The sequence below is a fragment of the Poecilia reticulata genome, chromosome 16, assembly GCF_904066995.2.
Source record: "Poecilia reticulata chromosome 16, P_reticulata-male-v2, whole genome shotgun sequence".
NCBI classification, from domain to species: Eukaryota; Metazoa; Chordata; class Actinopteri; order Cyprinodontiformes; family Poeciliidae; genus Poecilia; species Poecilia reticulata.
Genome location: NC_088845.1, coordinates 11,950,623 through 11,978,568, shown reverse-complemented (window position 1 = coordinate 11,978,568; position 27,946 = coordinate 11,950,623). Strand labels below are relative to the sequence as shown.

The 27,946-nt window shown below is 37.8% G+C and overlaps 3 protein-coding genes and 1 long non-coding RNA gene across 7 annotated transcripts; 2 read left to right on the top strand and 2 right to left on the bottom strand.

Moving 5' to 3' along the window:
• The first annotated feature begins 1,260 nt into the window (after nucleotides 1–1,260).
• On the top strand, nucleotides 1,261–4,055 carry cxcr3.2 (chemokine (C-X-C motif) receptor 3, tandem duplicate 2). Its single transcript, XM_081616873.1, has 3 exons — nucleotides 1,261–1,486; nucleotides 2,055–2,180; nucleotides 2,360–4,055. The coding sequence occupies exons 2-3, from the start codon at nucleotides 2,142–2,144 to the stop codon at nucleotides 3,449–3,451; spliced, it is 1,131 nt and encodes a 376-aa protein (XP_081472999.1). The 5' UTR covers nucleotides 1,261–1,486; nucleotides 2,055–2,141; the 3' UTR covers nucleotides 3,452–4,055.
• A 1,562-nt stretch (nucleotides 4,056–5,617) lies between these two features.
• On the bottom strand, nucleotides 5,618–8,117 carry LOC145547759 (uncharacterized). 4 transcript variants are annotated; one of them, XR_014084076.1, is made up of 6 exons: nucleotides 7,783–8,117; nucleotides 6,690–6,799; nucleotides 6,489–6,600; nucleotides 6,242–6,309; nucleotides 6,048–6,163; nucleotides 5,618–5,947 (listed from the first exon to the last, which is right to left on the bottom strand). It is a non-coding gene; the product is annotated as an uncharacterized LOC145547759 (long non-coding RNA). The 4 variants fall into 4 exon arrangements; XR_014084075.1 differs by having other exon boundaries at nucleotides 6,048–6,167; nucleotides 7,783–8,116; XR_014084073.1 differs by having other exon boundaries at nucleotides 6,048–6,309.
• Nucleotides 8,118–9,290: 1,173 nt separating this feature from the next.
• LOC103477925 (C-X-C chemokine receptor type 3-like) lies at nucleotides 9,291–14,114 on the top strand. Its single transcript, XM_008431296.2, has 3 exons — nucleotides 9,291–9,769; nucleotides 10,713–11,054; nucleotides 11,612–14,114. The coding sequence occupies exons 2-3, from the start codon at nucleotides 10,719–10,721 to the stop codon at nucleotides 12,374–12,376; spliced, it is 1,101 nt and encodes a 366-aa protein (XP_008429518.2). The 5' UTR covers nucleotides 9,291–9,769; nucleotides 10,713–10,718; the 3' UTR covers nucleotides 12,377–14,114.
• Nucleotides 14,115–21,897: 7,783 nt separating this feature from the next.
• LOC103477924 (C-X-C chemokine receptor type 3-like) lies at nucleotides 21,898–26,412 on the bottom strand. The gene is made up of 3 exons (XM_008431291.3): nucleotides 26,249–26,412; nucleotides 23,402–23,764; nucleotides 21,898–23,325 (listed from the first exon to the last, which is right to left on the bottom strand). Exons 2-3 carry the CDS (start codon nucleotides 23,756–23,758, stop codon nucleotides 22,738–22,740), a joined length of 945 nt encoding a protein of 314 aa, XP_008429513.2. The 5' UTR covers nucleotides 23,759–23,764; nucleotides 26,249–26,412; the 3' UTR covers nucleotides 21,898–22,737.
• Between the last annotated feature and the right edge of the window lie 1,534 nt (nucleotides 26,413–27,946).

The following is a 27,946-nucleotide window of genomic DNA, read 5'->3' as shown; positions in this document are numbered from 1 at the left end:
ACTGAAACAGCATCAAAAATCAGCAAAACTGCTCAAATTCAAGGTTTTAAAGTCTTAGAAATCTTGAATTTTAGCAGGTTTGCAGATTTTTGAGACCATTATAACCAAAAACGTCTGTCACCAATTTGACATTTATTTTGGAAAACTGAACAAAAAACAAACATGTATTGCAGGAACAAATATTACAAAATGCTGCAACAACCAGTCTGCATAACTGTAGACTACTCTGAACAGGGTATTCACAGTTTTTTATCAGTCTATTTTGGGACACATTTTTCTCTTTAAACAGCATTAACTGAAATAGTTTTGATGAAAAAAAAAACATTCCTTATACAGTTTTACTTACTGCTAATCTAAAAAAAAAAGCTTTAAATAGCTTTCAGCAATCATCTAAATATAAGATTTTTTCTTATTTAAAAGTTGTACTTTTGGAGTTAGTGGAAAAAGGTGGAGGACAATGCATGAGAGATATCTTTCTCTCCATTTAGTTTAATGGTATTATTTCTTGATCCTGCCACAGTCACTACATTATAGACTCACTCATTCAGAGGACAAAATTCTTGAACTTTGTGAAATCTCACTGAAAAAGTGTCAATGTTCACACTGACACTTTTGTCTTCTGGACATATCAAGTCCAGATATGTCTACACATATCAAGACCAGAGGACCCCAAAGCACTCACCCATTCACACACTGATGGTAGCAAGCTAATGGATCGCCACAGCAGTGGCTCCCACCACCTAGCAAGGTGGGTGAAGTGTCTTGCCAAGGACACAGCAAAGCAGGGATTGAACCTGCAGCGCACTGCGTGCAGGGCAATGCAGACGTCACCATCATCGTCACCGTCGTGATTTGACTTGGTAGCCAAAACACCAAGTCCAGTGTGGTAATTTATGCATTTAAATGACCACAAAAGACGTAATTTAAATGCATGTCAGTGACTTATACCTAAGATGATATGTGCAGAAGTACTGCTGCTTAGGTGGCATCCCTCTCTGGAACATGGCTATGTGTTCATACAGATGTAAAGCAAGGCACCTATGATGCTATCAGTCAGGAATGAATGTTCAGTGTTAGACTCTTTTGCTTAGAATCACCCAAGGCACATGGAAATGCCACAACTGAATATTGTATACAATTAATTGCTTGTGGAACTGAATCAATGTGATGTAGCAAAGTATTGGTTTCAGGATGCATATCTTATGCAACCAGGTTATTGCAACTTTTTCATTTTTTGCATATTTCCTGTTAGCAGATGTTTTCTTTTCAGCTGAATTGTATCAGACAGATGGCATGATGAATGTAAAAAAAAAACAGAACAAAAAAATGCTCTTATAGGAACACATGCATATTGACTTATTAACCACATAGATGTGCAAATGACTTCATATCCTGCTCTGTTTATTTCTCGCTAATGTGATATGTTGGCTTAGTTTGCCCTGCGCCCTAGTCGCATCCTTTCTTCTTCACAAAATCTCAAGAGTGGGTAAGTCTTTTTTAAATATATATATTTTTTATCCTGCATTTTTTCAGATCTCCTGAGTAAATATTGAAAACGAGTTCAATTTTGACAGTCTAAGCTTTTTTAAAACTATAGAAGATTTAGGAAAAATCTTATATAAATGTGTATAAGATTACTGCTGCAGACAGAGTATGATATTAGATGTTACAAACCAGAGCTGAGCAAAACAAGACTGATGTTTCTGTCCAGCAAGCGCTTTCATTTCTCCAGGGAATAATATTTTTTTTATATTTTAGTAAAAGCTATTTCTGCTTTTCTGTCAATTCCAAATTTTCACTTTTGGTATTGTAAAATGCAGTTTGAATGTTGTAGAAATATTTTTAAAAATCTGCATACCTCCTCAAAAGTTCCATATTCACATCGAATTAAGCAGAAGTTTTTGTAGCTGTCTGCAGACGTCTTAAAAATATGTCACAATTTCCTTGACACACTCATCCATTCCTACTATAGTTTTATGCACATCTGTCCAAAGTGTACAAAGATTCAGTTCCTGAATTTTTGACTTCTTCTTTCTGATCCCTCGTCGTTTCAGACTCAGTGGCTGAGCTGATGCTTTTTTGAGCTGAGTGTGCTCTTGGATGATTTCAGTCGTTCTGCTGCCTCTTTGTTTTCTGCAAGCATGGATTCAACAGCAGCAACAACTGATTATGATTATGTTGTAAGTAGACACGTTAATAATCATTCTGTAATCACTCTAGTTTTGCTATAGTTTTCTTGTAATTAAGGAAATTGTGTTACTTACACAGAAATTATTTCTTCAGATAAAAATGTGTTAATAATATAGATAAGAAATTCATCAATCTGACTGAGGTCTTCTTTTCTCTTTTGGATGATCAGAGTTACGAAGATTATGACACAGATTCTCCAGGAACTGAGGTGATTGCAATTCCATGCAATCAAGAGAGCATCTATGGTTTTGCTAGGAACTACTCCCCCATCGTGTACTGCCTGGTGTTTGTCCTGGCTGTTGTTGGCAATGTCTTGGTGTTGTGTGTGATCAGACGCTACAGAAACTCCCAAAGCGGAGGAGCCTGCGCCTTCTCCCTGACGGACACCTTCCTCCTGCACCTGGCCATTTCTGACCTCCTGCTGGCCTTCACTCTGCCCCTGTTTGCAGTGCAGTGGGCTAATCAGTGGGTGTTTGGCACAGCAGTTTGCAAGATTTCTGGTGCTCTCTTCTCCTTGAACCGCTACAGCGGCATCCTCTTCCTGGCTTGCATCAGCTTCGACCGCTACCTGGCCATCGTTCACGCCGTCAGGTCAGGGTGGAAACGCAGCACCTGCCACGCTCAGTTTGCATGTGCAGCCATCTGGGTGGTGTGCCTCGGCCTGAGCGGAGTTGACATTGCATTCAAACAAGTGGTGGAAGTGGACCATAGCGACGACGAGAGGATGCAGGTGTGCCAAGTATGGTTCACAAAGAATTCCGACCAGTGGCAGGTGAGCCTGCAGCTTGTCAGCTTGAGTCTGGGTTTTGGTCTTCCCCTGCTCGTCATGCTCTACTGCTACGTCCAGATCTTCAGGTCTCTGTGCAACGCCACTCGTCGTCAAAGGCGCAAGTCTCTCCGTCTCATCATTTCGTTGGTATCTGTGTTCGTCATCTGCTGGGCTCCGTACAACTGCTTCCAGCTGGCAGACAGCCTGCAGAAGCTGCATGTGGTGGCTGGGGGCTGCGAGTTTGGCCATGTGCTGGACATTGGGATCTTGATCACTGAAAGCGTGGGGCTTTCACACTGTGCCCTGAACCCTCTGCTGTACGGCTTTGTTGGGGTGAAGTTCAGGAGGGAGCTGCTGAAAATGTGCAAGGAGATGCTTGGGCAGAAAGACTGGGTCGGAATTGAAAGGTTGAAGAATAGAAGATCTAGAAAAAGCACCGGGTCTCTAACATCTGCAGATAGTGAACATACCTCCTACTCCGTCATGATCTGATATCGGTTAGAGGTGAAGAGATAAATGTGGCTGAGCGGTGGAGAGTGAGTTTTGACATATAGAAACTTCAAAAAAATAATTCCAGAAAATGTTCTCAGTGACAACATTTATGTTTGTTTATCTAACATCGGTGCTTAAAAGTCAGCGTAGTTCTCTTCATGTTGTTTTTTTATGTCTTACTGTCAACACTCTAGCACTGCATAGATTGTACAAGCTGATGTTGTGTAGCGTTTCTCGGAACGTGCAGATTTTTCTGTCCATTGGTTAGATCTTGAGAAATATGGGGATTTCTTCATACTTCTTAAAAAAGCTTGTTCAGCAGTTTAAAGCCTGACCTCACCCTCAGCATTCAGATTCATATGTCACAATTTATTGCTTGTCCAATTCTCAGGAGGTTCACCTGTATATATTAAACTGCTGGATGTATTAAAGGTTTATCTTACTATTTTTCATGAGATGTTTTTTTTTTTTTTTTGTCTCAGATAGAAATGTAGAACATAAAACTTTGCTGTAAAAGAGGAAATGAACTTGGATTTTGTACATATTAAAGTTTCCCTATGTTTTTTTATAGATGATTTCTTTGAAATAAATGTTTTGCAATTAAGATGAAGTGTCGTTTCTCTGAATGTTGTTTGACTTTCTGCAGAGGTAAAGTGCAAATCCTGGGTCAGTGCAAGTGATGCTATGAGAAGACAAATATGCAATGAGACAGGATGAAAGTTGACCTTTACAAATCAATTAGTCAGAACCTGCTCTTGTTTTTGTAGGGGGTTAACCCAATAATACCCACAACGTATCAGCAAAAATACTATTTATTGTCAGCAATTACGGCTAAAGCCAAAAAACAGTGCTAGGTCAGCAAAAAGAAAAAAAAAACATTGTTGGCATAAATACCAATATTTTTGCAGACATAAAAGCACTGTCAGCAAAATGTTCTTGTTGCAATACCTATTTTTTTTTGCAAATGAGCCTTCAGTGTTTACATTAGGGCTTTAACAAATTGAATGATTTTATATTGGACATTTAGTCATGGTGCAGGTTTTTAAAAAGTAAATATAAAAAGAGTAACAAAGCAGCTGTGGTGAAGTTTAGATTTTCATTGTTGTTTTATAAAGTACAAAATTCAAAGCCATGCTGCAGTATACATGTAATATAGTATCAATAAGTTGCTCAAACATGTTAAAGTGTTTCTAACATCAGAAAAAGCTCAGATCCAGTGTATCATCTCATTACGATACAAGGCCGGATTTAGGATCATCTGCTCTTTAGACCCTCCATTATGGCTCCTAGAAGCTTTGGCCAAAAATGCTGAAGATATGAGCAACATTGTAAAATGTGAAGGTAAGAATGTCAGTCTTAAAAGTTTCTCCAAGGTGCTTTTATTTAACAAATGCAAGACATTTTGCCAGAGAATGCTTACACAGGTTGTGCACACATTATGATCGACAGATTATTAGGTACAAATGAAACTTGTTTCATTTTACAAAATGCTTTTTTTTTTTTTTGCCCACTTTAAAGTTACTTTGAAATATGGCAACATCTTTATGAAATGGTTAGCCTTACAAAGAAACTGGTGCTGAAAAATGTTACAGTAACTATGCCACTCCCGTTAATGTGACACTTCTTCAAAATACAACTTGTTTTCAACTTAAAGTTTATCTGAAAGTTTGCTGTGGTAGCATCCGACGTGCTTGAATTCATAATTACTTTAGAAGTCTGGCAATGATATCTTCACATACAAAAATATTATTAACCACCAATATGAAAATCAGAAAAATGAATAAAATAATTTATGAATTATTTGGCAATTTCTTTTAAAGATTTTTTTTCTTTTTGCAAAACATAAATTCAATCTAAACAGTAAAAACTGCTGGGTTAAAAATGACCCAATTCATAACCCAGCGCTGGGTCATATATGGACCGACCCAATGCTGGGTTGTTTTAACTCAACTGGGTTGGGTTGAGGGTTTGACCCAGCACATTGGGTCATGGCAACTAACCAAAGGTTGGGTTAAATTGACTCGTTTAAATTGGTTAAATTGACCCAAAATTGGGTTGAAACTCATAATCCAACATAAGGGTTAATGTACCACTATAGTTGGGTTAAAATAAATTAAAAAAAAAGATTTTAAATTTCACTATATAAAAACAGAATTAAAAACCATATGAATTTAAAGCTTCTTTTATTTCCACGTGATACATATATAGAGCCAGCAGATTTCATTTACAAAAGTTACAAAACATAGTTGTTTTAAAAGTATATAGTTAAATCACTTCAACTCATTTGGCTACAACTCCAGAAGTATCTGTTGCTACACATTAGAAAACATTCCATGTAAAAAGTCTGTTTTAAAGCAAACTACAAGTAAAACTTTCAGCCATTAAACAAGGAGCATTTTTAACAACACTTTAGCATTTTTGCTTGTCTCCCTGCATGAGGACATATGGGTTCCATGTTGTCACATTTTGTAGATGCGCCACCAGGTTTGTCCCAACCTGATGGAGAGAGAGAAGACAGAAAAAACAGACCATTAGTGATGCACTTATTTAAACAGTAAACAATTTGAGCATGATTGAGAGATGAATGTTGACTTACAGGCTGGTTATCAATGAAACCTTCTGAACTTCCAGGTTGATGGGTCTGAAACTCTTCTCCCAAATGTGTAAGTAGGGCGGAGTACTGGCAGCAGCTCCAGGGCTACATCATCTTGTCTGTCTGGCAAACATAAGCTTGTGTTAAAAAGTTAAATGTTAAAAACTGTTTAGAAAACATCTCTTGAGCTTCAACACGTTAAGGGAGAAAATCCATGTTGTTGAGAAAATGGCCTCTCCTTCCTCTTCTTGGCCGTACAAAAGATCTTCATTGAAAACGAGAGAGAAGACACAAAAACAGGCCTTTAGTGAATTTAAAGGTAAAGAGCTACATTCTCAAAAACTAATTTCTGACTGATTCTAGTTTAACACAAAACCTCACTATTGAATGTGATGCACTTATTTAAACAATTTGAGCATAATTCAGAGATGAATGTTGACTTACAGGCTGGATATCAATGAAGCCTTCTGAACCTCCAGGTTGATGGGTCTGAAACTTCTCCCAAATTAGTAAATAGGGCAGAGTACTGGCAGCAGCTGCAGGACTACATCTTCTTCTGTGTCAAACATAAGCTAGTGTTAAAATGTTTCAGCAACTACAAAGCATGAAAACATTTAAGAGAACATTTATTCTGAGCTTCAATACCTTGAGCGAGCAGACTCATGTTCTTGGCCATACAGAAGGTCTTCGTTGAGAACAAAGAGTTTGGGTTTTGCTCAATTCTCCTGAAGATCCTGGATGTAAAATTACAAAATCTAACAGAAAAGACAAAATCACAAATCAAACTTTAAGAATTGCAAATAACTTGCAATTAGCCAGCAATTTCAAATATTCAGAGTAATCTTATGTTTCTAAAAATAAATATAGCACATAATAAAATAAAATGACACAATTTAATTTAGAAGTAAAACTTAAATACGAACTTAGTGGTGAATAACTTTCAGCACCAACTTTAAATAAATGTATTTGTAATTAATATTAACAATAATAATAAAATTAGCAAACATTAACATTATATAGTCTTATTTTTGCTTTTAAGTCGTTGCGGAAAGCCAGCGGGAGTTTGAAAGCAATGTGCCGGGAGACTGTCGTTCTCTCTCGGCTTAACGAGCCTTAACGAGCCGCACCCGATGACCCGGTCAACTGACTGAGCGGGCGAGACGAGCCAGCGGCTGCAGGGGAGCGGATAAGTCCGAACACGTCCGAGCATGTTTGTAATTAAGCTATATGTTAATAAGCCGAGCACATAGTTATTATAAATGACAACTAATTTATAATAACTTTGCAAAAGTTATTTTATTTTCAAAAAGCATAATATACCCACTTTATTAATGGCTCTGCTCGCTCTCCTCCGCCATTACTGCTGGTGTTGTCGCCTAAACCCGCTGAGGATGCGCGCGCATATTGCACCCAGCGAACATCAGGGGACAAACCGTCAACTCTCATTCCTTTTAAAACTAAATCGATTTTTAAACACTTGAACATGTTAAATTACGAACAAATATGATTGAGGTTGTATTAAACAACTGAATTTAATTTACTTGACAAATTGTGCCCTTCCCCTTCATCTTTCCCCCCAACAGCCGTGTTGAAGCAACACCGAAGCTCTTTGTCAGAGCAAGCTACCGTAATAAACATTTTAAATAACCATAAAAATAAATATCAAACATGTTTGAATTTTTTTAAATTTATTTATAAAATCCTATTCACGTTGAAACTTTATCTTCTTTTTACTTACCATGTCTTATTTCAAAGTAGAGGAGAAGCCCGATATGCAACTTCTCAATCTTGTTGAAAATGGAGGCTTGTGAAGAGGGGCGTGGCTTCTTCCAAGTTTCGTCTTTAACCCAACCGATTGGTTAAATCTTCCCAACCCCTGACCCAACAGAAGTGTTCAAGCTGTAAACCTCCGGTAAATTTCTGACCCAACTCTTGCGTTATGAATTTTGACCTAATATTTGGTCAAACTAACCCAACCTATGACCCAACAGCTTCAACCCAGAAATTGGGTTATGAAAATAACCCAGCATTTTTTACTGTGAAGAAAAGAAATTCACAGAGCCAAAAAAAATAAATAAAAAAATAAAAAAAACTTGGGGCCCCTTGACTTCTGTCTCTGCAGCCCTTTGCTAAAGCAGTCTTTAAAGTCTGTGCTATTGGTGAGACACTTTCACAGCAATGGTTTCACCACTGGTGGTACATGTGGCCTAAGGTGCTCTATGCATGACTCAGGCTTCCTGAAGTGATGCTCAGTAAAACTTTGTGTCATCTTTGTACAAATTCAATGCCACATGTCATAAGATGAACTGTCTCTACATTAAGGTTTGTTCAAAATGGGAAGTATGTGAAAGAGGACTTCTGAACTATACAGCCAAGAGGCGTGGCTGAATATTGTGGTGTAAAAAGGCAGACCCAGCGTTTGTGAGTGGTTTTAGTTTTAAGTGGAAAAATACAGCAAACCCAAAAGTTTCAAAAATTTGTAGTGGAACTATTATTCTGAACCTACTTTTAGAGCTAAGTTTCTCTTCAGTTATTAAGCATGATGCACTCCAGATATTCAGTATAGTATTGTCAAAAAGCAAAGATCGCACCCTGAACTTCACAGTCTATCAAGGGGATATAACCTAATTTTCAAGAAAATTTTTTAAAAAACAGGATAGACAAATTTGCAACCGATGTTTGGAAGTTTTTGACATCTAGAAAAAAATCCCACACGTGCACTTGGAAAACAGATAAACCAAGTGCACATGTGGGACATGTCATTACCCAACAGGGTAATAACAGACGCTAGATTATTCCTCACTTAATCCTACTGTTCCCACTAAAATATTACATTTAAATAAATTTCACCTGGAAGAATGAAAACCTTGTTACTTTTTTCCGCCAAATAAGTGACAAGTCTGTTTTTAATCAGATACAACAGCTCCCTCTGGTGGATATGTCCTGTTAGTGCCGCATCTCTTTGTGTTTTTCACACATTGGATGTCAAGTCACTTCAACACTGACGTTTGCGGAAGTGAGAAAAGGTTGTCTTCAAAATTGTACTGTAGCGCTTTAAAATATTTCGTTGTGGCATATTATTTTTTTCCAGTTAACTGAAAAAACCGCAACGTGCTAATTCAAACAGTTCTTTGTGTTAATTTTTATAAGGTTTATATTTGTATTTAGGTAAATATGTTTCATTACAGAATTTATTTTGAAAAATAATACAACCAAAAGGCTTCAGTTCATGTCAATTGACGAAAAAGGAACACAAAAAGCGAATTGTAAAATCCAAAGCAGCAAAGTGAGGAAAAGAATTAAAGTCTGTCTTTGTTCGTCTTAATTTATTCTGTGACTTTACTTCACAGTCAGATCTGCCTCAGAGACGCACAACTTCCGGCAGGTGCGCGTTCTCCTGTCAGTTTTGATGTCTTTCTTTTTCGTTTTTGTTTCTGAAGATCCACCCCCAAACTCTCGCTACGAAGGGTTTCGTTTGCTAATAAATAGTCATGATGGTTGACGTATAATTAAGAATACCAACAAGGTCTGTGTGTGAGCAGGGGTTTGTGTTTCCGCGGAACTTAACAGCCGCTTGTCAGCTGCTGCAAAACGTCTGGCATCTTACCAAAAACCGGGAGCGTCTCTTTTACTGTCCGAGTCGAGTTGGCTGCAAACTGTTGCGTTTATTTCTGCACAGTGACGCCTCAATAAACTCTGCAGCTGAAACCCTACGGGGGATATCGGTAAGTGATCACTTTTATGGTCGCGCAACTTCTTTTGTCTGCTACTGAAAACTGTCGTTTGCATTCACCTTTTAGTTTCGACAAGGTCTCGGTATGTTGTCAAATGCAAATGACCGAAGCTTGTTGTAAATGTGCTTAAGGTTGAAAGCGTAGCTGGAGTTGACATTTTCAACACTAACACGGTGAGGTTGGGAAGTGTGAGTTTCCACTTCATGAGTTCCCAAAACACGTTACTTTAAAAAGCACAGAGGAGGATTTAAAAAAAACCCTCTACTTTTCGTTTCTGACTTGATGACATCACAAGAGGTAAATAATGATCAGCTGCATTTGTGTACACTCTGGCGGGCTATGTATTTTTCTAATAAATCTCTCTGTCTTTGTACTCGTGATAAATTATTGTCGTAAATAATGCTGACGAACGCTTACACAGTAAAAGTTTTACTGCGGATTTCCAGTGAGCTATTTTTTAGAAGGAATTTCTCTCAATATGTATGAGTAAGCAGCTGGAAAAACATTGAAATATAAATGTATGTACTTAAAACTCTTATGCCTAACGTGATGTCATCCTAGGTATGTGCTCACACAACTTGTTTTTTGGAGGACAGATTTTATCTCAAATAAATGTTTTACAACAAACCTTTGACATGGAGTTGACAGACTCCATGTCTGGCTAAATTTATATTGAATTATAAAACTGTGTTCATGCGTGAGTGACTAACAGGAATTGGGTTTTTTTAAAATTGCGTCACATTGACATTGCACCACTGAGTCTGAGTCTTAGACATAGGCTGGATTATTAGCTGGATTTCCCAAAGGAATATTTTTTAAATAGTTCTGCTCTGCTGCAAAGAGAGAGAGAGACTGGAGAGTATAAATGTTTGCTTTTGAGGTGCTGAGAAGCTGCATCACTTCTGAATTCTCTCCTGTTTCTGTGTCTCATAAGCTTACAATGGTCATTTTGGATGGACTGTTTAACCAGACTCAACCCTCCGACTACGACTATGACAATGACTACGAATATGAAGATGAGGATGCCCGTAAGGCAGTGTGGATCCCGATTCTGTTCTCCGTATTGGTGATTGTTGGGTTGCTGGGGAATGGACTTCTCCTGGCAGTCCTGGCTAAGAAGAGGCGACCCTGGAGAACATCGGACAGCTTTATTCTCCAGCTAGGTGTGGTGGACATCCTGCTCCTGGTGACCCTGCCCTTCTATGCTGTCCATGCCACTCAAAGCTGTGGATTTTGCTCACAGACTGTCCTCATGGTCTTTGGAGCTTTTTTTAAGGTAGGTTTTGTGTTGAGATCTGACAGTGAAAGTGAAAGAGATTTCTGCTCTGTGGAAATAATTTGGCTGCAACAGCTTGTCTATTTCCTGTTTATAAAAAAAAAATCTCTAATGAGACACTGCTCTGGGAACACAAACTTTCCTTATATAACATCTGAGCTTTCCAGGTTTTGTCTGGGAGATGTAAGTGAAGGAAATTAATTATATTCAATGGGTTTCTTGATGTAGTGCCAAAACTCTGCATAGGACCAAGTCCAAGTTAGAAATATAACCCCTAACTATAACAATATTACTACATAACTATAACACGCTAACAATTTTGGCATTGTTGCAGAAGTGATGGTAAGATGCCCTAAATACCTTTTTAACAGGATTTAAAGAATATGTCCTTGCCAAAGATGCTACAAAGATCCTTGAAGTATGTCAGACATATTATCCAAACCAATCTAGTCAAACTGTGACTGACTGGATAAAATAGTCCATTTCCTGAGGCCGTGGGAATATTTTTAGTGACTTCCATAAGAGGCTTTCTTCTGACTTTGTTTTTCTTTTTCTAGATCAACCTATATGTTGGGGCCTTTCTTCTGGTTTGCATCTGTCTGGATAACTACCTGTCCTCCATACATGCCAGCTTGTATAGAAGCCACAGAGCCACGTTGGCCACCCTGGCCTCTCTGCTGGTGTGGCTCGTTTCTATCACCCTTACCGTCCTGGATGGGATTTTTCTTGTCAACACTGAATCAATGCCAGGAAAAGCCCTCTCTGCTCACTCTAACCCCAAAACTAAAGTTGACTGGCAGCTAATCTCACGTGCGCTCCACCTTGGAGTCGGCTTCTTGCTCCCTGCACTTGTCCAAATCGTGTTCTGTTCCCACATCATTATACGACGCAGATCCAATCACCAGATCAGGATAAGACCTGTTCTGCTCATCCTGTCTCTGGTGGGAGCTTTCCTACTCTGCTGGATCCCCTACAACATCACTCTCTTCATAGACATCATCTGCTACACAACGAAAGACTTGTGCAGAAACGTGTTTGTAGATCATACTAATTCTTTAAAAACAGCTGTGAAAGTCACCTCTGTTGTAAGCTGCGTCAGTGCCTGCCTCAGGCCTCCTTTATATTTTTTGTTTTGTGGAAACTTCCGGAAAGCAGTATTTAGCGTCATTAAATGTGCTAAGGCTGAAGGCAAGAGCTCACTGTGGGAGCTGGGCGTGGAGGCGCCACATGACCAGCGTCCCTCACAGGAAGAGATGAAACAGATGACGAGTGCAGAACAACAAGTAAAGCAAGCAATGATCAACAAAAATACCCCAGAGTGACTCAGACGTCACCTGAAGGACGTCCTGCTCAGAAAGGGGAAGTTTTAAAGTCAAAAGACTGGAATGTGGAAAGTTGATGTATATAAAGAATAAAAGGGAAAAGACCCAAATTGTGTAATGTGAAAGTTTCCAAGCCTCATCATGGTCACATAAATATTTCACATTCTTGCTGCACAATCTAAGCTTATCATTTTTACTTAAAAAGTATTGAGATATTTTTATACATAATATTGCTATGGTTGTGTTTCATATTAATGGAATATATGTTATTTTACATGTACCAAGTACGCAGAAGTGTCATATACACGTTTTAATTAATGAAACTTGCAATCAGAGATATTCAACCTCTTCATCTCAAGTCACTGTAATAATGTGGATGAAGAAAACTGACAAATGTCAAAATGTCTTTTAATATACAAGTTATTTTGACTTAACTTCAAAGTTCAAATGGAAATTGTGTTTGATTACGCTTCTCTGTGCTGCTACTGCCTTGTTTAGGTTTTAGACATTGTCATTCCAGTTTCAATCTTTTGTCAAAGGCCACTCAAGCATGGGAATTTTTTCTAAATCATCTGTGATTGAATCAGAGTCGTACTTCTGGTCAATAGCTTGCTGGAGAGTCCAATGATCAGAAGGTTAGATTTTTCAACAGAGAGCAACGTGTTCCTCTTTTGAATGGCCTGCATGGTGTTTGTTAATATCCACTAGGCCAGACACATGATCAAGATTGCAATTTCTGTTTCTGATAAACGGAACGCACTCACCTCCATGCTTGACCGTTCGTCATCAGTCTTCAATGCCAGACATACACCTGATCCAGGTGTCCAAACAGGTCCAGTTTGGCTTCATTAGTAGACTGAATCATCTCCCAGAACTTCGTAGTCTTGTTCAGATTCCTTCATGTGCTTTTGATGTATGGTCAATCCAAGTGTGTGTCTTGAAATTGTGCAATGGTGTCTTTGTATATCCAGTCCAAGTCTTTATTTGCCTTGTACCAGGCTTCACCAGGTAAACCTGCAGGTGTCTTTCAGTCACATTGGGGTTTGTCTTAGGTGTCCTGAGTTAGCTGCTGATGGTTATTGATTACGTTTTGGCCACCCTACCACAGCTAAGTAGGTTTGCAGCTGTCCCATCCTTACAATGCTCCTAATGGTGTATTTTTTGGATGTTACGTTTTTAGGAGAAATTTTTATCCCTAACGTACTTTGGGTATTGGCTTTTTATTTTATTTTAATCTTTCCCATAATTGCAAATCACATTGAATTTGCATCACAGATAAGGTAAATGAGGGATGAATAAAGAGTTTCCAAAGGAATGATAATGTTTTATCTCCACTTAAGACCACAAAAATGTTCAGATGTTCAGTCAAATTTAAAAACGGTAGGCATGGGTTGAATACTTGGCATGACTATCCTAGCTAACAGGAAAGTACTTAATCAAGCTTATTTGTGGTTATTTTTTGTATCATTCAACTCATAAAATAGCAATTGAAACAAAATGTTGTTCTTTGCAGAGAAGTTACGTTTAAGAAGCTTTAAAATCTTTGGATTTTGAATACTTCTGATTGCAATATATGTCAAAACTAGAGCCAGATGCTATAAGCTCTTTGTCTTATCAGTGTTATTTCCTTATCAAGTGTACTATGTTACATTTTATCCCCGTGGAGATGAAAAGCTTCAGCAACTGTATTCAGAAGCTATGCGGTTACACCCAATAAACTGTTTCACTTTCCGTTTTACGCTCTGGTTTCTCTTTTCTGATCTTAAACAACACATCCTTTCCAGGATTGTGCAGGGCTCTGTGTTAAAGAGATCAGTGATAGTGAGGAATTTATTTTTGCCATCAAATTTTGTATGTGTTTTTGTTTGTCTGGATTAGTTCCATTTGTCTAAGAAGAGATGACACCATTGTCATCTGTCAGGTGACGGAAACCCCAGCCGAGATGCCAGCGTTTCCAGCTGTGTGGTTGTTTTATAGTGGAGCTTTGTGCATGGTGAAAAGCACTATGGAGTGCTTTGTGTTTGAGGCCTTGGTCTGTTAGGTGGGTGGGAAACCAGAGACTTTGGAGGAGAAAAAAGTCTGTCTGCAGAGGATCAAAGTAAACCTCCTGAAAAACAAAAATCGTTTTAAACCCCTAATCCAGTTTGCAAGTTATAACTTGCAAAAAGTGTCTATTATCAACCCCTCACATTGACTACAAATGTAAACTGAGGTGAATGTTCTGGAAACTTGCTGTACATTCATGAGGGAAGCAGTTAGATTTCAGTTCTGCTTCCTGTTTGAGGTGGCTATGAAAGTTTGCTTACAGTTCATGTCCTATGATATGAGCTCATTACGGAAAATGCTTGGCTACAAGATCAGACACTTCAGATGTGAGTGACATTTCTTTTCAGTCTTTAGGACTGAGTTGCTATTTCCTGCCGGAGCTAAGACTGTTAAGAATATGTAAAGGAAGATGAAGAGCATAAAACCATGTAAAAATATGACATTGCTGATTACTGACTGCTAGTTTAATGGTGTTTCTTGCCAGCCTCTTAGATATGATAAGCCCTAGTCTGTTATTTTGAGAGGGCTTTTCCTCACCCTCAAGAAAATCCTCATTAAATTCCACAAATTTAAACCTACTATACATAAAAACTTGTCAAATCCATTAACTGTCCTCATCAATAATTACAAAACTGTTAATGTATCTTGAACTTTTCAGATTTTGTCTTGCTGCATCCACAAGCTTTATTATTGTGGCTTAATGTTGTAGACAGACACAAATCAACACAAAACTAAAATCTGAAAAAGCATGCATTTCTGTTCACTCATGTTGTTCAAAGTTTAATTTTGCTCTTATTTTGGCATCTTTGTCCACATGTCGACTATGTCCACTAAATAGCTTGTGGGAAAGTGCAAGTGAGATGTCTGATGACTTTCTGCACGTCTCCTTATGTTCTTCTATAAAGGCTAGATTTATGGAGTGCATGACTAAAGGTCGTCATGGTGACAGATTCTGCTTTGGGCCTCTTGGCTCCTTCTTTGGTTAATCTCATCTTGCTTCGTCTGTCAGTTTAAGTAGACAACCATGTTGTTGCTTGATTTGTGAAATGCTCTTCGGGTTACACAGCTCTCAGTGAGATGTTTTATGATCTAACCTTACTTCAAGCCTTCTCTTGACCTTTCAGGTATCATTGTGATGTTGTTTATTTCAGTATTGATCGCTTGCAATGTTTGACGCCTTCACAGAATAGAAAAATATGGATTAATAGTGAGGATAAATTACATTCAGGTGGGTTCTACTTGTTCTTTGCTTTTAATTCAGTGGTATCAGATTAAAAGGGGTTGAATAAAAATGCATTCCATACTTTGCAGATTTACATTTGAAAATAAAATCTTGAAAATCATGTTTCCGTTCTGCTGTGAGATAACGCTGCCAGTTTAATTAATCAACCTCGCAAAGAAAGTACAACGACAAACCAAAGCTTACTATAAGAAGCCTCATCAGGAAACCTACAGGTTTGCTGAATTAAGACGAGAGTAAAATAAGAGCTACATCTATTTCAGTATTCTCTGGTTTAAAAATGGAGTGACCGGAAACTATACAGTCAGGTCAAGGGTGGGTTCTGATTATAATGCCTGTATAAGGTATCTGTTGCTCTGTTCAGGTCTGTGCACATTCGTCACTGTTTCGCTTTCATTGTCTCCAAGTGCTGAAGGTCTTCATGCATAAAGAAAATGACATAAAGACACAATGACTAAGCTGCTTTTGCATCTCTAGCTTTTGTCAGAGTCAGATGTGCTTTCGGCCTTCGTCAAAAGGTCAGATGATTGACTTGAACAATCAGTTTGCAATTAAGGTAAACCTGGTTGGATTACTTGGCATTGCAGAACCAGGGTGACTGAATACAGACGTCTCAAGGGAGGAAGAGCTCACAATGCTCCGCTGTTGGCTCCTGGAGCCACAAACTTACAGTGAGCCAACTCAAATCCCTCCAATCTGCTGGAAGGAAACGTTTGTGTTTAATGTAAATGAAGTGGAAACAGTGGAGACACACTGTTGAAGGTTTTTTTTTAGCATAAGTTAAAGGTTACACATACTGTAGCACACTTTTTTCATCTGTTAGATATAGCTGCTTGTTGCAGATGTACCGATGTGGTTTAGGTTGTGAATTTGCTTTTACACCTTCTCAGGCTTCCTGTTTGAATGACGTAAATGATTTCCTCAGAACGGCATCAAGGGTTTTCTTCTTTGAAACTAACTCCTTTAAACATCAGAAATTTCTTATTTGCTGACATTTAGACATTGCATGAGGTTATCTTAAAGTTACGTCAGCTGCAATAGCTACTGTGTTGCTGAGCAGCGTATACTTTAGTTGTTATGCATGAACCCAGTGTCATGGAAACATATCAAAGTGCAAAATGTCATAAAGTTGGAAACTGCCAAACCAAATGCTGAACTGGAAAGGTAGAAGCAGGTAGAAGAAATTTAAAATAGCTTTAATCATAGGAAGGAATATGGCAATTGAATATAACCCAGAATGTATCAAAAGGAAGCACAAAAAAACAATAAGGCCGGATGTGGTAACCCAACAACAGATAGGGCAATGACTAAAGAAACCTTGGCTTCATATTAAACTGAAGGAGCAAAGGAGTAAAGGTAATCTAGGGGTACAGATGAACAAATTAGAACCAGAAGGAGCAAAGTGAAAGCAGAAAGCAAAAGTAACACCAACGTGGCAAGAGTACCGTCTGAGACTGCAGACATTAAGGAGGACCAATGATTTTGTGAAAACACGCCAGATATCAAAACCATCACAGACTCTTAAGTCAGAAAAAATGCTGATCTTCCACAATCAAAAGGATTCAAAAACAGTCGACTCTTGCTAAATGCACATAAAATGTTTCTGTTCCTAATGCACATTCACTCTTGCATTTGTGGTTTGATGCAGAAGCTTGACAGAGTTAAAAGCTGAATGCCTGCAGGAAGCTGTGTTGACTTGTTGCCAGTAGCGCAGCCTGGAATTTGCGGGGAGTTGGCCTGCGGTCAGGAGAAACAGACACACGACTAAAACTTGCTTAACAGCCACAGTATCACCACACTGAGTACTGAACTATTCTGAACTGTTCTGAAAAAAATTAACAATTTCTCCATTGTACAAAGTTAAATCCAGCTTTATTTTGTTTTATCTGACAGAGTTTACTACATCAAAGGCCAATTTGAGCCTTTGGAAGATGATTCGTATTTAATTTTGGAAGAAAATTAGTGAAATTAAACTGTTGTGCATTTTCATTTTTATTTTATGTCACATGTAGCTACAGTAGAGCTTGTTCTATTTTCATTTTGTACAGGAAATTTCTTACACCTGTTTTTGTAAAAGCAATGAGCATGGCAGAAGTTTACCACTTCTTATTTTAAACTTTTCAGTACAAATACAAAAAAAAAACCTTCCCTTGAATTTGCTGAAATAAAATCCACAAATTGTGATCTGAATTAAAAGATAAAATCAGGAAATAGTTTGGGAATGGACTTTAGATTCAGTTACGTAAAATATTGTTTTCAGAGGAAGTGGTTTTGAATTCAAAACTATTGAGGTAGCCAAAAGGCCATAATTAATGTAGTACTTTAAATCTCCTTATCTTTGGATCAGCTTCCTTCAAATGCTTTGATTTGAATTTGTTAGGTTTTAATCAGAACAACCAATGGCTATCATTAATCTGGAGTAACCAAGCTCCAGAATGCCACTGTTTGATGGCCTTTAGTTGTCCATGATTTCCTCTACTTTATGTAAAAACATTGATTACTTTCTCAGCTTCCCTTTAATTAATGTTGCTGACTTTTAATGTTTCATTCAAATAATATGAATGATGCAGACATCCTCTAAAACAGTGTCTCACAACCCTGGTCCTCAATGCAGACTACATATCCATCCATCCATTTTCTTGCACCCTTGTCCCTCAGTGGGGTCGTGAGGTGCTGGTGCCTATCTCCAGCTAACGTTCCGGGCGAGAGGCGGGGTCACCCTGGACAGGTTGCCAGTCTGTCGCAGGGCAACACAGAGACACACAACCTTGCACACACACATTCACACCTAGGGGCAATTTGGAGAGGCTAATTAACCTGACAGTCATGTTTTTGGACTGTGGGAGGAAACCGGAGTACCCGGAGAAAACCCACACATGCATAGGAAGAACATGCAAACTCCATGCAGAAAGACCAGGCCGGAAATCGAACCCAGAACCTTCTTGCTGCAAGGCAACAGCTCTACCAACTGCGCCACTGTGCAGCCCGCAGACTACATATTTTAGATCTTTTCCTAAACCTGATTTCAGTAGCTGATTATCAGCCTATATCTGAATCAGGTGTGTTAAAGCAGAGAAACATCTAAAACATGCAGGGCAGTGTGCCTTGAGGACCAGGATTGGGAAACACTGCTCTAAAAGACTGAAAAAGTGTTTGAGGGGATTCCTTAAAATGTGCAAATTCTCCCAGTTCCTTTGGGATCAACATTCAACATTGCTTACAGGCGAGTGCTGAACTTTGACTGGTTAAAATATACCATACACTTTTATGAGACTAACATGAGCATAACCTCTAGGTACTTATTTGACCCTCACTAGTTTTAGACCTCTGCTTGTCTTTTCTCATGTCTGAAGTAGAAATCAAGTGTTAATTCTTCTGGGATAATCTGAACTGATCAGTATCTGGCATTGCTCAACTTATTAAATAACTTTCTTGACTGGTGTGGATCCAGAAATCCTTTATGCTTCTTCCAGTGGATGTGAATGGGCTGAACTGCCACCCTATCAGTAAGAGGAACATGTGACTGCATTGTGAACATTACTGAATCATTGTTGTGACTGTGTTGAACCGATGTGCACTGATAAACTGAGAACATGTCAGAGAATTGCACCATCAGTTGTCTTTTTATATACTGTTATAAACATAAAATCCACTAGATAATGAAAGTAAAAACTGGATTGGTTATTCAAGCAAAATCAAATAACAGTATATGAGCTTGTGTTTCCATTACAGTTTATGAGGCCAATCTAAAACATGAAATATTAACTCATCAAACTGTAGTTAACAGATGCCATAGTTCACAAACCTGAACACCAGAAGTTAGATTTAGTCTAAAGCGAGATTAAACAGAAGAATGAGAGACGAGAACTCTTGTGGTCGTACCAGACCAGAAATAAAGACACGTCTCTGGTGGGTTGGACATCAAACCCTGATCACAAGGGAGCAGTGCTGCTGCGTCACACTAGATCTTATGAGCAGGAATGCAATGACTGTAACTATAATAATAATAAAAACGGCAACATTTTCAGTTTCGTCTTTGTCTTATTTTGTTTATCTTGAAGCAGCAAAGAGTGAGAGAGAAAAACCGTACTGTTCAAGTTGAGACAAGTACATTTTAACAGATCAAGTCTGTGCTTTCTATTCTTTACACAGCTCTGCTAGCAAGTTACCGAAACATTTCTTGTCAAAGCTCAATGAGGCTGAAATCTCGGCTAAAAGTAAGGAGAGCAACAAACATTTTTAAAATCACAGAAACTGAATATTGTAAAACTTCCCCCAAAGACAACCAAACAGAAGACGTGAAACCTTGGCTATATAAATATATTTTTTTAGGCTAAATATAATTTCCATATAATAATCTTGTCCTTATATAAACTGTACTTGGAGGAAGTTTGGAAAAATCACATACAGTAAAATATTCCTGTTTGAACTTGTCTGACGAAAGTTGTTTATTGATTTTGTTCCTGAAATGTTAAGTCCCTGGAGTAAAGTTGGTGACAGCAATACTCGAATAGTACAGAAAGTTTTGAGAGTTTCTCTTTATTTGTACAATTTATCCAAGAAAAGTGGGACTGAAAAGGATACAGAAAGATTCTTGGCACAAGTCCTGTACCGGGTCACAATAAATTACAGAGGCCTCAAATAACGGTCAAAATATTGAACAAATGGGCTGGCGTAGATATTCTGTCTCTCTGTAGGTGATTTAGTTTTTTGGAATTACAGTAAAGACACTGTGCATGTCAAATAATGGCTGAAGTCTTCTTCAAAATTAACATTATGGGAGTTTTGTACATGTCAACACGTGCAGTGATTATTGAGATGGCAGTTGATAAACATGCAGAGTGATGGTGTAACAAGATTACCTGTTCAGACAGTTCCTGGTGTTTTCTGCAGTAGCAAGGCCACAGAAGTGTGTAAAGTGTCTAAATAGCTTTTCACACTAAAAAGCCCTGCTAAATCCTCCTAACTTAACGTCACAGCTTAATGTCTTATGTATATTGAATGAAGCAGGCCCACATAACTTCAAAATATTATTTTTACAGAGATGGTAAAAAAGGCATGCCCTGTTTTTCTGTGTCCAGTTTTGATGAAACTCTGGGACAGGAACAGACACTGCTTCGAGTTCCATACTCTGTCAGACTGAAAGCAACCCCAAAGTCGTCTGCCAGGTCTGCCCACCATGATCTTCATCTGATGAATTAATAGAAACTTCCATCATTCACATCTGTGAGAAAGTTTTTTTCCTGGTGTATAAGAACTCAGTGCTGCCCCTTTTATTGCTGTTATCAATTCGGCCCCAAATTGTATTTGGTCGTTCAGGTTTCAGTCATAGACGAAGCAACTTTCACCTGCAAAATAAAACAAACGAAAACTGTCTGTGCCGCTTGCTAGCTGCCACATGGTGGTGCTGTTTGTTCTTTAATGTGCTGTACACTTTGACTGATCCCGTGTTTCTGGGGTGTTTGATTTGTGTGTCCACCTACTGTTAGTTTCCCTTCTGTAGGCCTTTCAGAAACAAGTAATGACCCTTCACCGTTTGTTTTTAACTGATAGTTTCCTACATTGTCCCTGTTTGAATCTGTCTCTCGTTAAAGTTTTAATCCTGGTAACTTGGTGGGGGTTTTTCCCTCTAAAAACCATTTCCTGTCACCCTATTCTGTAAAGGTTTGGATGAATATCATTGCCTGTGTGACGGATGGGAACAGATGGGGAATTAAAGGAATTCACAGCAAATAGATCCATAAACTTTATTTACAAATGAATGTTAAGTGACATTTACAGCAGATTGTGAAGGTGTGTTTTTTTTTTTTTACTACATGTTCTTACTGAAACACAACATAATGTCACACCACTAAACTACACCGCGCAGGATTTTATTATGTGTGTATTTTATTACACACTTCTTGCAATAAACTTAAAATAATAGCAAATTATTTTGTTAAACAAACTGATTTAATACTAGGAGCAGGGTGGGAAAGAGTGGAGACGTCTGTTCATCTTAAGGCCAAACAACACCCACACACTAAGTATGTTCTTAATTAACACACTTAAAAAAATATTGTGAGATTTGGGAATAAACTGGAGAAAACCCACTGAGGCACCAGGGAAACAAGCAAACTGCAACAGAGGAAACTCATAGAAACATTAAACTTTTATAGGCTTTTATTTAATTTTTTGTTCTTATCGAACTGGCAGATCTCAGTTTTTAAAATTTATTTTTACATGTAAGAATGTGTCTGTTAAAATACTTTTTATTGATCAAGGTTTTCATTTATTTAAGCAAACATTTCGTTGATGCATATTTTACTTATTGAGGTCAATTCTGAGTATAAAATTGAACAGCAACAACTGCTTGTCTCTGAAACAAAATTTTGCTAATAATCATTGAATTTGTAATTTAAATAAGGAGCCTCAACCCCAATTTATTTTATTATTAACATTTTCAGAACACAAACCCTTCATTTATAACCTCTGGCCAGCTCTGATTAAAACATAAAACATTTTAAATTTGCTTGCAGAATTAATGATGGATACAAATCAGAATTGTGACTTTCATTTTTCTTCTCTATCATTTTTCTTACATAGCTAAATAATTTTGTAATTGAAGGTAATCACAAAAAAATGCCACATTTATGATCGATGGAAAACTGCAGTGATTAGAGACATGTGGACTGAAGGCTGTAGACTGACTGCTCAATACGGCTTTGAATGGACAATTGAACACTCTCAGTTGGGCTCAAATCATAAAAAGCCTCACAGACATAAAACAATGCTCTCAATAAACTGATATGTTTTCATTTACCTTATGCTAATGTATCAAAACCATCTGTTGTATAATTGAGGTGCTGAAAGAAAGTACAAAAACACTTATTTAGTTAAAATGTAAAAAGAATAAAAGCAAATCACAGCATATTCAATGTTTTCTTTAGTTCACCAGTGTTGATTGGTCACCAGAAAAAGGAAAAGAAGAAGCTATGAGAGTCAGACAAAATAAAAATGTTACTTCATCAATATTGTGTTCCCACTCAGCTGCTGTACCCTGGTAATCCAGTAACTTCTAAGAAAACTGATCTGTCTACTCGAGGTCTTGGTCCACATGCTGCTGTTGTCGATACTTAGCACCCACAAGCAATAACAGAATGGGATTTAGGCAACAGTGGAAGTGACGCACAGCAGAAGTTACAAGCAAAGCTATGTTCAGAGATCTTTTACATTGATAAACACTATTGTTGTACACCCAAAAAGTAATATTGTACGGTGTCCAGCAGAGAAAGAAAACTGCAACAACAACTACTAAAACTATGAAAGCTCTCTGATTTTGAAGGCCTTTGGTGCCACACCGCAGCTGCCACACGACGCAGAAGAAGCAAAAGACCAGGACGATTAAGGGAAGCACAAATCCAAATGTGTAGTACAGCCCTACTAAAAAGTTATGGATACGGTCATCCATGTCATAAATACATATCTTTTTTTCTTGTGCTATTACTGTATAGAAGATCCAGTCAGGGACAGAGAGGAAGATGGAGAGGATCCACACCACCACACAGCAGGCATGAACCACCCAGGGCTTCTTCTTCATGAAGTCTTTGGTTGAAGGAATGATTGAGAGGAGGTAGCTCACACTGATGCAGACCAGGAGAAAACTCCCACAATATAAATTCATCTGAAAATAAAAAGAAATCAGTCACAGAAAGTGGTTTTCAGTTTTTAGACCGTGCTTCTTACTGTACAGCACTTACATTGAAAACACTTCCAGAGACCTTGCAGAAGAACGTCCCAAACACCCATCCAGCATCACTGGCAGACGCCACAGCCCAGAAGGGCAGCATGACCAACAGCAGGATGTCTGCCACGGCTCGGTGAAGGATGAAAATGTCTGTTGTGCTCCAGACCTTTCTTCTCTTTATCAGTAGACCCAGCAGCAATCCATTCCCCAGGATTCCCACAACAAACATCAGTGAGTACACAACTGGGATGAACACATTTACAAAGTTTGAGCTTAGGACACAAGTATTATACTCCTTGAAGTAATCATAAGGATAATCATAATACGGCCATCTGCTTTCTTCTGTTGGATTCATGACCCCTTCCATCATTTACATCTGAAAGAAAGAAGGAGGGTTTTTACTATAGTTTGTTTCAAAATTTATGAAGAATTTAAAAAGTGAACCTATAATGTATTCAATCCATTCTAAGACTGGGTCGAATACACTGTAAAACATTTGAGCCACTTTTAGTTGTGTCTACCATCTTCCACCCTTTAAGTCAAATAAATTTAGATTTTGAACCTAAATGTGTAAGTTGCGTTTTTATTAAATTTGTCAAATCTCCAAGAGTTAAATAAACTGAAGTTTTAGGTTAGTACTTTAAAAAACACAAAGAAGAAAAAGACAGGTGTGGAAACTATTTCCCAGTGTACTTAGCGGCTTGTTTTAGTATGTTGCACTAAGTGAGATGGAAGTGTGTTGCATTGATCTCACTCTTGTGTGTTGGATAATGTTCTGTTCACATTAAATGTTATTGAGCAGAATTCGTTGCGATATTTAATAAAATTCATTATCAGATCAGAAAGTTTGGTCATGCAATTTGAAACAAGAACTTGAATTGTTCTAGAGTAAAATAAGTAGTTATTTTAACCTGATATAGTGAGTAAAAATAATAGAGAAATGTGTTCTTTTTAACTAGGTGTTTTTTTTTTCCAGTTTTTTTTTCTTGCACATTGTGAAGTAATTATTAAATTGCAGTATTAAGTTAAAACTTACAATTTAAGATTAACAAACTTAAAAAAAACAATTTTAGGCAACGTGTCTATTGTTGTTAAACCAACTTTGTGACCTTTAATTTCTTGGTTAAGATCAATAAAACTTTCTTTTTGACTTATGTTGCATTTTTAAGGCATTAGGTAGACTTTTATTTTCAAGTTAAACCACCTTCAAATGTTTTACAGTTTAGTGATTTCACAAGAAATTCAAAAATAACTAAGGATTTGGCACACATAACCTTCTAGCTTAATTTTATTTGGTTTCACTTCCTGTTTCCTATGTCTGTTAGACATTAAAATGCTTAAACTTAGACAATAATTTTTAAAAGTCTTAAAAATCTTGTGCTGTGTAAAAGGCTCACTGGTTTAAGACAAACCAGTGAACCAGTGAATAAAATCCATATATTTTAATATGACTAAGAAACTTGCTGCCATTTGTAAATTCCATTTAAAATTATTTTATAGTTGCATCCTCTTCTCTTCTTTACTGCCCTTCCTGATTCTGGTGTTTTTTAATTCACCATTAAATTAAACAGCAATAAGCTATTTTTAACTTAATAACTTCAGTGCATCCATTAGCTCAACCTGATCTAAAAAGTGCGACAGACAACCAACAGATTAAAACATTTTGGAAACATGTTTTCAGTCTTTATTATAATCTGAACTAGCTAAAAGTTGTATTGGACTCTAAGCACAATTTAATTCAGACTAGTGATTTTAACAGTTCGGCTCTGTGCCCAGAAAAGAGTTAAACAGGCATGAATTCCCCTAACTGCTTTGCAAATATATTTTAGAAGAGTTCACATATGAGTTAGATGCTGTAAGTATATGTTAAAAACTAGACTGTTCTTTTCTTCCTCTTTTCTCTGTAGACTGTACATAGACAAGGACAATGGTTATAAAGTCGGCCTTCTATCACCTGAAGAACATCTCCAGGATTAGAGGACTGATGTCTCAGCACGATCTAGAGCAGGGGTGTCAAACTTCAGTCCTCGAGGGCCGGTGTCCTGCAACTTTTAGAAGTGCCTCTGCTGCACCACACCTGAATAGAATAATTAGGTCATTAGCAAGGCTCTGGAGAACTGAGGAAGTAATTAAGCCATTTGATTCAGGTGTTTTGTACCTGTGGCACATCTAAAAACTGCAGGACAGCGGCCCTTCAGGACTGGAGTTTGACACCCCTGATCTAGAGAAACTCATCCATGTGTTTATCTTTAGCCGCATTGATTACTGCAACAGCGTCTTCACAGGTCTGACTAATAAATCAATCAAACAGCTGCAGCTGATCCAGAACACTGCTGCTCACGTTCTCACTAAAACCAGGAAGATAGAGCACATTTTAATTATGAGTTATTTACATATCTTAGTTTTTCCATATTAGCTCTTCTTTTCTATGACAGAGTATTGGGGTACTCTAGTAGATTTTTTGAATTAAAATAATAAATTCATAATATTACCAGAACAAAGACACAATATTACCAGAAGAAAGTTGTAAAATCACTTGAAAATGTTTGTTTTAACGAGAGGAAAGCTTTGGTAGCATCATCAAGTTCTGACGCAACCTACTCATCTAGACTCCGATTCTTTATTTGAAATAGACACAATCTTCACATCTTTTCAAAGTACTGCCACTGATAATTTACTACTGACTTGTTAGATATGTCCAATTTGTAAAACTGATACCACATTTACATTTTTCAATTTTTTTTGAATAGGAGTTATCATAAAATTACAACTAGAAAAATTAAAAACAAAAAAACAAAAAAACAACCAAAACAGAAATTACAACAATTAATTAATCTCTTTTCAATAATTACTTACATACCAGCAGGGAGACGATGCAATGAGCTACACAGTTGGCAAGGTCTTAACATTCTCTGAAAAATGAAACTATCTTGCGTAAATACACTGTGCAAAGGTGAAAAGTGGGTGGTTTGTAGCCCGCAGAAAGCAACTACAAAGTGTGGTTTCCCAACTTGTGTACAGTACTCGTCTTGCAAACAGGAACTTACTTTTGTTCAGTAACACTAAGTTCAGTAACTTATGAACTTACTTTTATGGATACTGTAAATATTACAATGTTTAAGTTTGTCAAGAAAACGCGAGCTCATCCCATTTCTCCATGCTGGAGATTTTAGTTCCACAGTAACAACACTTCATGTACCTTTAAAACATATCACATAAAGTCACATCTAGACCAGTGTTTCTCAACCCTGGTCCTCACCGCCCCCCTGTCCTGCATGTTTTAGGTGTTTCCTTTTTGCCACACACCTGAATTGCATCTCTGGGTGATTAACAAGCTTCTGCTGTACTTGATGGTCATGCAATCATTTGAATCAGCTGTTCTGGAATAGAGGCACATCTAAAACATGGGGGCGGTGAGGACCAGGTTTGAGGACGGACGGACGGAAGCAACAAACTAACAAGCAAACAAACAAACGAAGACGGTAGGAGCGATTTGGCGGATTGCATAAACTGTGCATTGACTGTAGCAGCATGGCTTCTACTTCAGGAGGGAATAGTGGTAATGAAATGGAATGGGTAATATCAAGGTCAGCAAGAATGAAAAGAACACTTAGGAAAAGACAAGAAAGGGAAAGAAGTTGGTCGGAAGAAAGCGAAGCCAGAGAAGAAACCAATAAAAAGACAAAAACTAACGACAGCACGAGTTCAAGAGAAAAGAATAACTGGAATAGAGAAGTGGAATTTAAGGCAATAGTGGAATTTAAGCAAGAAGGAGGATTTATCCACCCAATTAAACTGACTAGAGCAATAGAGAAAGAGATAGGAAAAATTAAAACGGCTAGAATCATGAGTAACAAAAGAGTGCTAATCTATGCTAGCAATGAAACTCAACAACAAAAAATAATCAAAATGGAAAACTTGATGGGGGAGAGAATTAAAGCACATATTCCAGGGTCCCTAGCAAGGCTGAGGGGAGTGATATCAGGAGTCCCAACAGAAATATCAATGGAGGAGTTGAAAAAAGAAATTAAAGGAGGAAAGTTAACAGATGCCACCAGGATTAAAAGTAAAAGAGATGGAGAACTTAAAGATACAATGGCAGTAATTCTACAATTTGAAAACCTCATGCCAGAAAATATTCAACTAGGATACTTAAATTACAAAGTCAGAGAATACATCCCAAAACCTCTCAGATGCTTCGCTTGCCAAAGAATAGGACACATCGCAAAAGATTGTAAAGGAAAACCCAGGTGTGCAAGATGCGGAGGGCCACACGAATATGGAAAATGTGGAAAAGAAGCTAAAATCAAATGCTGTAACTGTGGAGGAGAACATAGTGCAGCATATGGAGGATGCAAAATACAAAAGGAAGCTAAAGAAGCTCAAAGAATCAAAATAACAGAAAGAGTCTCATACGCAGAAGCCTTAAAAAGAGCTAGGAAAAATGACCCAAAAGAAATTAGAACAGGAGAAACGGAACAAAGAAACACAATTTGGAGTTCAAATCAAGGGCAGAAGGAGCAAAGACAAAGCTTAGCGCCAACAACAATTATTCAAA